This window comes from Sipha flava, unplaced genomic scaffold, assembly GCF_003268045.1.
Source record: "Sipha flava isolate LNK unplaced genomic scaffold, YSA_version1 104_pilon_pilon, whole genome shotgun sequence".
In the NCBI taxonomy this organism is placed as follows: Eukaryota; Metazoa; Arthropoda; class Insecta; order Hemiptera; family Aphididae; genus Sipha; species Sipha flava.
This window is the reverse complement of record NW_020271718.1, coordinates 1,819,558-1,830,664: the sequence shown is the minus strand read 5'-3', so window position 1 is coordinate 1,830,664 and position 11,107 is coordinate 1,819,558. Positions and strand designations below refer to the sequence as shown.

Below are 11,107 nucleotides of genomic sequence, written 5' to 3'. Positions count from 1 at the left end.
AGAAATTTTAGCGTCCCCTTACTATTAATACGTTATAATTATAACGCTTAACAAGTTTTGGGGACGCAATTTTTTTTTAAGCAAACAGAGTCCCCCTTCTTTAATTTTGCCAAATCAAGCACTGGGACCACGCTGAACGGGCGTCTTAGGGCGGACGGTACAATGTTTGCCAGGAAGTGCACGGTATTATGGCACAACAGACGAAGGGCACGGCATTGCCCACCGATCTGTCCCATGCGTGGTTTATATAAATATAACAGTATGCGCGCACACACAACCTAACAATTATATTGTCGTATCTGACGCAAACTGTACGATATTCCTATACTTGGTCGAGGGGGCCACACTGTTTCCATGTGTTTTTTTTTCCAGAACCATTTCATTTTACTCCCTACGTCCTGATAAAAACAACAACAATAATAATAATAATAATCAGCAGCAACTGCAATCTCCATTATCGCGAAAGTACATGTTTTTGTCCTTTCTGTCACTGTACGTTCGTGTGTTCGTATGTCCGTGGAGTTAATGCATATTTTTCGTTTTTTATCTGTTTCCAACATTCAGTCAAAATTTCGCCATTAAACAGAATTCAGTTAGGGTGGTGGTGTTCCACTTCAACAGAGGTAAGAGCTTCCGGATTTTGCACCGTTTTTTTATCGTAATTATTTCCGGTCTCTTCGCGAACGTCATCGCCGCTCGATACCTTGTCGACGCCGCCAAACACTAGTGAACGACACTTTTTGGTCCCGTTTAAACTTTGCACTTTTAATCCGTGTATCACAACATTCCGTTGACGAATACGGTTCGGTTTGTTTACCTAAACGGTTAACAAGTCTAACTGATTACCCTTGAACCATACTCGTTGATGATAGATTTGTGTCATAATACGCATTGCCTTTTGATTGTCAATAAATATAATTAATTATCGATGCAACTAGATTTCTTTGAATATCCAAAAATCATTCAGTGTTTAAAATATGTTGTCATTGTTCGGTTAGGTTAGATTTTGCTTACATCTCGTCATTTATTCATTAATTTATCGTACGTTGCTTAAAACATTTATTTATTTTATTTCTACCAGGAACTTTTATTCTTTTCTGAGTGTCTTATAACAAGAAGTATTAGTTTTCATTTATTCATTTTTCAAATAATTATGCATTTGGTTAAATTTATCCAACATGTGAGTATGTAATACTGTTTTCTATATCTAACCAAATGTTGAGTTAATATTTTATTGTATGTGATGTCGAGTAATTCTGATAGAATGACATAATAGGTTTTAATGTCAAGTGCAAATTGATTTGTTGATTGAAGAGGTGGTTAAATGATAGTGATGTTATATACCTATGAATTAAATATTCAAGGTTAATATAATACTATAATGGAACTTAAATTCAGAAATATTTTTGATAAGTGTTTTCACCATTATTAACCATGAGTAAATGGTATAATGTAGGAAAAAATATAAGTAATTTTTATTTCATTTCAAATTCCTAGATATAAATAATTATTAATATTTTCAAATATTTGTACTATTTAATGCGTAATATATTTTATGAGTTGATCAGTAACATACTCTTATTTAAGTAGGAAAGTATTGTATCATAGTTTTAAAAAAAAAATTTAATTGTGTTTTATTTGTATTTGTTTTCAAGTGTTTTGTAATATATGACATTAATTTATGATTAGATATTACTTGTTTGTTATAACATTATATTGATTACAGAGCATGTATACTGAAATTATTTTTTTAAATTATTAAAATATACTTAAATTAGTAAAATATTCAAAAATTTGGAAGGTAATTCTAAATGTGTTTAATATTTATTTAAGTATATTAAATTTGAAATATTAATTTAAAACTTAATGTATGTAAATCTTAAATGATTAAATACTGATCTTTGATCTTTATTTGTGTAGTCTAAGATAAGATAAATTAATATGATCTATAAAAGTGTTACTATTAACAGTTTTCATTCTTTTACTCTGAACTCTAAGTGCTACATGTTTCACTTGTATATTTTCTCAACTTTATTTATTATGCAAATATTGTTTTTCAGAATACCTGGGTAGGTTATTTATAAATTATTCTAAGTGTTTTATTTTTATTAAAAATATTTAGTTTTTATGTAATATGTTATAAATTGTTCAAAATTGATATTTACAGGGACAGTGTCAGCTGGTAAAGTGGTGTGCAACAGGAAACGCTTGGTATACAGTGAATTGGCAATCTGGACTAAACGTAGATCCACCGTGGCGTTGCTGACATTATTTCTGTGATTAAGCGTTACACTGTTGACTAAAATATCACTACAGAGCTGCCTCGTAAGTAATATATGTAGTAATTTATAATAGTCAATCTATGATAGTTGCATCTATAAGAAGGTAGTTACAACTTTTTTTTTTTTAATGGGAAAAAAAAAATTAAATTTGATTTATTGGATATATTATATCTAGAGTACTGATATTACTCAATATTTCCATAACTAATATAATAAATAAATTTTATTCTGAAGGAGTACCTGTAATTCTATAATAAATGTTTTATGTTGTATATATTTTATTTAATATTAAACATTAATATTTAACAGTTTTTAGGGCAATCTACTTTTTTTTTTATTAACTTAATACCTAATAAAAATTAATTAAATACATTTTTGAAAGTTTAAAGTAAAACCATGTATCGTTTACCAGTTAAATTGAGGAAAACTGTATTTTTAAAAAATGCAATTAAAGTAGATACTAAAGCAATATTCACAAATAAAATTGATTAACTTTAATACTATTCAGCTTATTATTCAATGTAAATAATGTTTCTCTATTTTAATATAACTTAATAATAATTAGTTTGGATAGGTAATATAAACTATTATAATTCAAATTTAAAGATTAAATTAAATGCTGTATTGATATTAATACATTTAATGAAGTATCTGATGGAAAATTGTTATCTAATTTGTACTTTGATTTGGACATTTTGCAGTATTAATCATTTCACGTTAGAAAAATAATCTAAATTAAATTAATGTGTGTTAGTAGTTATCTATTTGATGCATAAAAAATAGCTATTTATTTAATGGGGTTTTTTATTATTTTGAAAAACATGTTCTATTTTAATTTAAAACTACATGAAATTTTTTTTTCGATTTATTAAAATTTATGTTATTATCATATTAAATATATTTTATTAAAATATAAATCTAAAGAATTTAAAAACTAATAAAATTATGAATTCAATAATTTTTTTGTATGGTTAATATTAATATTTTTGAATCATTAAAGTTATAAAAAACAATAAGATTTTACATCATAAAAGTTTTTTTAGAGCTTTTCTATAATAGTTCATTATTCAATTCAAACGATTGCGAGCCATTTAGTCTTTAGGCCACCAAAACTGCATCTTGCCATAAATTTTTATCATGTGTCTGCTTCCAGTCTACTATAATTTCTTTCAGCATTTCCCTGATGTTTTCCTTCTATATTTTCCGCGGCCTTAAACTGAGTATTCTTCCCCTCACCATATATGTCAATGCTCCTTTTAACATACTTTCATAGGCTTGCCATACATGGCCTGCCCATTCTATTCTTTTTCCCCTGATGAATTGGATCATTATCTTCTATATTGTAAATCTGGTATAGTTTAGTGATCGTTCTTATTTCCCATTTCTGTTCCATATGGTTGAATATGGGTCCCTACATTGTTCTAAGAACTTCTCTTAAAGAAATTTTTTAGTCATCACCTGTCATCATTGTCCATGTGACACATGCTTGTTTCCAGTGGTGCACAGAAGTATTTTGAGAGCACATACAACTAAAAAAAGTTACCCGTCCACCCACTAATTCTTTTAAATTGTTGTCTGTAATTATAATTAACTCTTAAAACAACTATAAATTTAAGAAATTAAGATTTATTATAATTAATTAAAATTAAGATGTCTACACCCAGTGCCATATAAGTATAATGTTAGTGTTATAATAATAATGTTATTTGCTTATCATATTCCATAATGTTTGGTACCCAGGTTGTCTAATTATATACCCACCAACCTCCGACACATGACCTAACATGCAATTGTACCCCTTGGTAACCTGTTTGGGCGCCACTGCATGTGTCAATACATCTATATATCTTATACAATGGTGTTTTTTCATTTTCCTTGACAATAACTTGGATTTAAAGAGGGTTTTCAGTGCATAAAGATATCGGTTAGCTGCACCCAATCTAATATTGATCTTTACATGTATATTAATTTGTCTATTTTTAGAGTAGTAGGTACCGAAAGAACTCTTGTACTTGTTCAAAGATGTTATTTTTCACCTGGAGGTTGTTATGATCATGCCTTCTCGTTCTACCTCGATGTATTTAGTTTTTCCGCTGTTCATTGTTAAACCAATTACGTTTCCTATCCTTATCAGTTCTTTAATAGTACTTTGAACATCGTCTCGGGATTTCCCAATAACCACTATGCTTATATCTTTGTACCATTATAGAATTACGTCATGTTACTGGTTGTTATGCATCCTTTGCCATTTTATTTCTTGTAACGTAATTATATTTACCTTAAATATATATTGCAAAAACTAGCGTACCAAATGTTCCTGCTTCATATAAACTTCTTATATTTCATGTACCAATTATAAATCCTGGTAGTCTGCAGTTTCCATTGTGTTTTATCCATATCTTTATCCATAGGGTTTATTTTTGGTTTCTTAACAATTATATTTTATTCACTAACGGGTTGTTAGCCTGTTACCAAACCCCCAACCTAGAGAACCAGTCTAATCCAACCAATTAAAATGAGCTTAGAGCTCAGGGCCCCAGGTTCGTTAAACCCATGGTGCTATTTACTTAGCACTTTCCTAAGGGGACTGTATTGCATTTAATTTATTTAAATATATCTAATTTAATTAATAAATATAAATTACTAATTATTAATAATATCTTAATTGATTATATTTGATAATAAATTCTGGTTGTATCAGTGGCATACATTAAATCTTGCTCTGGGGGTGTTTAACAAAAATAATCGTTATCTTTTTTTTTTTCATTGCACAGATAAATAAGATAAATTACTGCTATAAATAGATATTATTTTATACAACTTTTTAACCAATTTACAGTTTACTTTTACATTACAGTAAATTAATAGTTATTGGAATATAAAAACAGTATAGTTTACAAAAGTTTTCAAACACCTATCAATATAATTATTTAACTATCATAATATTTGTATAGTTGTATATTTTAAGTTCAAAGCGTAATAATGAAACTACGAATATATTACACGTCATTAATAATAAAAAACATTTTTTTTTGGCCCTGGGGTGGGGTTGAACCCGGACCTCCCTAAATGTGGCCCTGAATATAAGATATAAATGAAAATACATTTTTCTCTAAGAAAAAATAAGTCAATTTTATATGATATTTGTCTTATGCAAGTTATCAATTAGTTAACTGATATAAGTACTAAATTAATTGATAACATATTTCGTGAAATAAGTTATAGTAAAGTAGAGACTTATTTTAGAGTGAATTAGGCTAAATTATTTGTTTACTACAACACAAGTTTGTGCTTCTTAAGCGCTAGTTGAAATAATGTTTTTTTTGGTCGGCTTCATGTATTTGCTAACATATTCTAGATTTTGTGATAAAATGTTCGAAAATTAAATTTTTTTAAAAATTATTCGTAATTCTTAAAGTAAAGTAATAAGTAATAAATTTATTTAATTTTTTATACATTATTTTTGTTTTTATTTTTTTATTATTTAATCTTAAAAAAAGATAATGGTTGGGTTTATAACTTCCACTCGTCTTGATTTTTTACATTCCCTACACACACACTAACAGCTCTCTTATGATTCTCAATCATATCCAACCATCTCTTTTTTGGTCTTCCTCTTCTTCTTTTCTCTTCAACATTCATTTTCATAACCACTTTTACTACTTTTGTTTCCTTTCGTCTCATCACATGCCCAAACCATAAACCATCTCAGTCTATTTTCTCTCATCTTGTCCACTATCACACTACACCCATATTACATTTAACATACTCGTTCCTTATTCTATCTTGTGTCTAGTATCTAGATATTTTTTTCTAGTATCTTTCCCATCCCTGCCTAGAAGTAGGTATATATAAAAAAAAAATTAACAAATCTATTAAGTTAATATATACATACTATAATTTTAAACACTAATGTATCATTATTATACATTTATTTTATTAATTATTTTTAGTTAGGTATTAATATTATTATATTACTTTATATTTATAAAATTATCACAAAAAGATAATTTGATTCAAGGTTTTTTATTAATTTAATTTTTTCTGTTTACAGTTTACCTTTTCAATTTACTAACAAATTGGTGATTAAATATAGTATATAAGACTTTAGTTGTATTGTACAAGCAAAATAAGTATGAGAATTTGTGGTCTTGAAGAACAAATCCATGTCATTGATAATAATGTGACGGTTGAAGAAATTATTAAGGATATAGTTAGAACAAAGGTAATGGTTTAGTTTAGTGTTTACCACATAATTTAATCTATTCTATGTTTATAATTTTAATACATCTATTTTTATTTAATAAAATATTGTATACATTTTTTTATTCAGGAAATATCTGATCCTTTTTATATATTTGATATTGGAGATCTTGTTTACAAAGCAAAAATATGGCAGCAAAAAATGCCTCGTATAAAACCATTTTATGGTAAGTTTGACCGAAATATATTTATATTAAACTTTTTATCAAACTAATGAATATTATGTGAATAGTAGTATTTTAAACTAATTGTATTCAATTAGTTTTAAACTTTAATTCAATTGATGACTTTTCCAAAAATTAATACTGTGCCTTAATATAAGAATTTATTATAATATCTAAATATTTAAACCTGATTTTTACATAAATAATATATAAGATTTTGTTTTATACTTGGTTACTTCTTTCCTTGAATAGTTTTTATTATATTTTTTTATAATAATATTTAACTTTTTAATCATATGAAATGTTAATTTAGTACTATGTAAAATGTATACTAATTCTTTAGTTAGTATGTACATATGTTAAATTTAATTAAATTGATTGATTTTATTAATTCTTAGAATACAAAAGGCAACATTTTAATATTACATTTCATACTTAGCCTTGTACTATTTGTTTATATGATTATGAATATATAATCAAGATTCAAATGACCCTGGTATTACCTAATTTTATTTTTGTAATTTGTAGTAATCTAGTAATTTTATTTGATATATTATTACATATTGATATATTAAATAACTAGTATTAGTTAGATAATTAGTTATATAAAAAATATTGCATGCATTTGTAACAAATAAAGTGCTGAAAACTTTTATATTTTATGCTAAAAAAGGATTGTTTGACTCTTTTATAATCATATTTTTTTAATATGATCATAAGAAATGTTATTTTAAAATATCAAATCAAGGTTTTTGTTTATTTTAATTTTTTGTTTTGATTTAATACAGATTCTATGTTATAAAATCTGGAGTTAAGAATTATGTTTCAATTAAAAAAAAAAAAAAATTAAGAATAATCATGCTCTTAAAAACTTGAATAAATAATAAAGATAAAGTAACTGGATAATATAAATGCTTAACAGTTTATGCAGTCAATTATATTTGATTTGAAATATTCTCTCAAATATTATATTTCTAGCTTAATTTATATATGATTGAATATTTAGTATTTAGTAATTTATAAAATTATATTTTGATATTTTGCCTAAGTACATAATTTTAATTAAATAATACATTTCAGCTGTGAAGTGCAACGACAATTCCCTTGCCTTAGAAACTTTAGCTGCCTTTGGAATGAGTTTCGATTGTGCTTCCAAGGTAGGATTATTTTAAAAAGATAAATTATGTAAGAGCATGGGTTGATTATATTTTTTTTTTTAGGCGGAAATAAAAAAAGTGTTGGATTTGGGAGTAAGTCCATCACGTATAATATTCGCTAATCCTGCAAAAATGACTTCACATATCAAGTACGCTATGAATCAATGTGTTGATTTGACAACATTTGATAATGAACTGGAACTTTACAAAATTAAATCTATACATCCAACCTGCAAGTAAGTTAATTGTGGCTAGTTCATAACTTAAATATTTATTTATTTGTATTTTAGCCTAGTTATTCGAATTCGTTGTGATGCTACTGAAACACAGTGTCCACTTGGTATCAAATATGGCTGTGATCCTCAAACTGAAGCACCTGGATTAATTTCATTGGCCCGCGACTTAGGTTTATCTATAGTAGGAGTTAGTTTTCATGTTGGTTCAGGATGCAATGAACCAATTGCCTTTCGAAGGGCAATCGCTGCTGCTGCAACAATTTTCCGTCTTGCTCAGCAATTAGGTTTTATGAATATGTACTTGTTGAACATAGGTGGAGGATTTCCTGGAAATAAAAATACATCACTGGACAAAGTATGTAACTTATTAAAAATATATTTATGAAATTTACATTTTAAATTTTTACTAATTGCATTCAATTTTATAGATTTCAGATGTAGTGAATGATGCCCTTAATGAATGGTTTCCTCCAAATAGTGGAGTGACTATTATGGCGGAGCCAGGGAGATTTTTTGTGGCCTCAGCATTTACACTTGCCACTAAAATTCATTCAATAAAGAGGCGATCAAATGACAAAGATCATATCATGTATTTCATCAATGATGGAGTGTACGGTTCTTTTAATAGTATACTTTATGATCATTCGATTGTTGAGCCCAAACCTTTGAATGTGAGTTACGAGTTATTTCCTGGATACTTAGTTAACATTAAGATTATATAAACTTGTTTTATGTTACTGTAGGATTATCCAATGAGCCCAATCACTCAAAGTTCCATCTGGGGACCTACTTGTGATGGATTAGATCAGGTGGTTGATTTGGTAAACTTGCCTCTTATGAAAATGGGTGATTGGATTACTTTTGAGGACATGGGAGCTTATACGATACCTGTGGCTAGTACATTTAATGGATTTCCTCTACCTAAAGTCTATGCCATTGCCAGCCGTGAAATTTGGTTGGTAATTGTTTGTAATATATGATATAATTGAATATAATATATAGTGTTTTAAATATTGATAATTTTATCATAATTTAAACTGTGTAATATATTGTTTAGGCTCAAGCTGAAAAATTTAATGCCAATATCAGAGGATCACTTTACAACCGTGCCCATTGTTGCAACTATCAAGATGGTTCGATCAGATTCAAGCGATGAAGATGATTGGGATGAAAATGATTTAGACTATACTAGAAATTATCCATGTCTTCATTTAAAAAATTCGTTTTCTTTGCCTGAAGCATGAGGTTTTGCTTGTATAATGAAATAACTTAGTCTCCGTTTTATTATATTTAAAATTAGTTTTAAGTTTCTGTTAGCATTCACTGAATTGAGTAAAGAGGCAGCTCTCCATAATTACATTTATACACAAATAATACATTTTAATCTTTTAATTTATTCTTTACCATAGTTTAAGATTTGTTGTCTTTTGAATATAATGATGATATTTATTGGTGCGTTGTGTAATGTTTAATGTTTGAAACACATTATGAAATATTAACATCAAATTATTTAACACTAGTATTAGACAACTATCCAAATAAAATTAATGTTTGTTTATTGATAAATATAGATATTATGACACTTATGGAAATAATTTTGTTTTCTCACTTTATGATTTTCTTAATCATCTATTTTTTAATCAGATTGAACCTGAAAGATTCATATTATCATATATTGTTGTTATACATAATTAGCTACCATATATTTTATTGTTTCTTTTTTATTGTAACTAGAGATTTAGTTAATATCCATTTTTCATCAATGGAGAAAGGTTGAAAAAAGAAGTTTATAATAGTTACAGAGTACAACAACTTCTATTAGTATTCTATTAATTCAAATTGATTTTATTGATGTTCATGTTGAAGTTAAAATGTGTGCTGTATAAACTATAACCATATTTTAAGTATACTAAATTGGTAGACTAAAATATTTTATATCCTCTGTTACTATGTACAAAAAATATAAATAGTATCAATGGATTGATGCAGTTTCCTATCCTAATAGGAATTAAGTACACCCTTATTCTATTGCAGGGTTTCCCAACCTATGGGTCGCAAAATATTTTTGATGGGTCGCTGTTGGTAAACTAGACAACTATTCTTACTATTCAACTAAGTATTAACTAACAACAAGAAAAATATCTTGGTTATCAAAATATAATTATGTGTATCATAATTAAGCTTTTGAAGTATTTCGTTAAAGTATATGATAAAATTCCTTATAATTAAATTATGAGTTATGTTATTATATTAAATCATATGAGGTTTTTTTTTGGAGGGTCGTCTACTTTAGCGGTGTGCAACCTATTTTGATCCACGACCCGCAAATTAATTTATTTTGATAAGGTAACCCCCCTCATTAACATGTTAATGTATAACATATACTTATTCGATGTATACAAAAATTGTATTCATACAAATTAAATCGTTAATTTTAGGTAATTTTAATATTAATTTAATTAATCCGAAATATTAAAAAATTAAAGTACAAAATTAGTTTTATAAAAAATAAAATATAATAATTTAAATGATAATAATAATTATAAAATAAAATGTAAAATACAGACATAAAGTTGAATGGAATACAAAATAATTATTTTTTTTCATTTCGTGTTGTTATTGGCGACCTACCAGGTTGCGCACTACTGGTCTACTCAACACAGGACATTTATGGACATGGACGTATTTAGATTTGGCTAGGGGGCATGGGCCCCGGACGCAAAATTTCGGAGAGCATTTTGATAAACAGTACTTAGGTCATTTGGGTGGTGAAGTAATGATACAAATAAAATATTTACTAGGGTTTTCATTTATCACGAAACATCCATTGATAATACCAAGAATCAAGAAATAGAAAAGTATATTGTACTTTACTAGTTTGAGAGCTGAGATACACAGAATGGAAACTGACAAGATATTATATAATAAGCTCTTATGGCCAAAATATTTCGTAGTCATGTCGGTCGTGTCAGTTATAATAATCTTATTTGTAACATAATCACAAA

The 11,107-nt window shown here is 27.2% G+C and overlaps 1 protein-coding gene across 2 annotated transcripts; it reads left to right on the top strand.

The window, feature by feature from the left end:
• Positions 1-447: 447 nt before the first annotated feature.
• LOC112683576 (ornithine decarboxylase 1-like) lies at positions 448-9,555 on the top strand. 2 transcript variants are annotated; one of them, XM_025554661.1, is made up of 10 exons: positions 448-623; positions 2,168-2,325; positions 6,337-6,507; positions 6,616-6,712; positions 7,790-7,866; positions 7,930-8,102; positions 8,157-8,457; positions 8,531-8,773; positions 8,846-9,057; positions 9,160-9,346. In XM_025554661.1, exons 3-10 carry the CDS (start codon positions 6,418-6,420, stop codon positions 9,344-9,346), a joined length of 1,380 nt encoding a protein of 459 aa, XP_025410446.1. In that variant the 5' UTR covers positions 448-623; positions 2,168-2,325; positions 6,337-6,417. The 2 variants fall into 2 exon arrangements, with proteins under 2 accessions (XP_025410446.1, XP_025410452.1); XM_025554667.1 differs by lacking the exon at positions 448-623 and adding an exon at positions 1,959-2,069 and having other exon boundaries at positions 9,160-9,555.
• The last annotated feature ends 1,552 nt before the right edge of the window (positions 9,556-11,107 follow it).

Coding starts and splice junctions, on each gene's coding strand:
- LOC112683576 (XM_025554667.1), top strand. CDS start 6,418: ATGAGAATTTGTGGTCTTGAAGAACAAATCCATGTCATTGATAATAAT. Junction 6,713..7,789: donor TCGTATAAAACCATTTTATG/GTAAGTTTGACC, acceptor AATACATTTCAG/CTGTGAAGTGCAACGACAAT. Junction 8,103..8,156: donor TCTATACATCCAACCTGCAA/GTAAGTTAATTG, acceptor TTTGTATTTTAG/CCTAGTTATTCGAATTCGTT.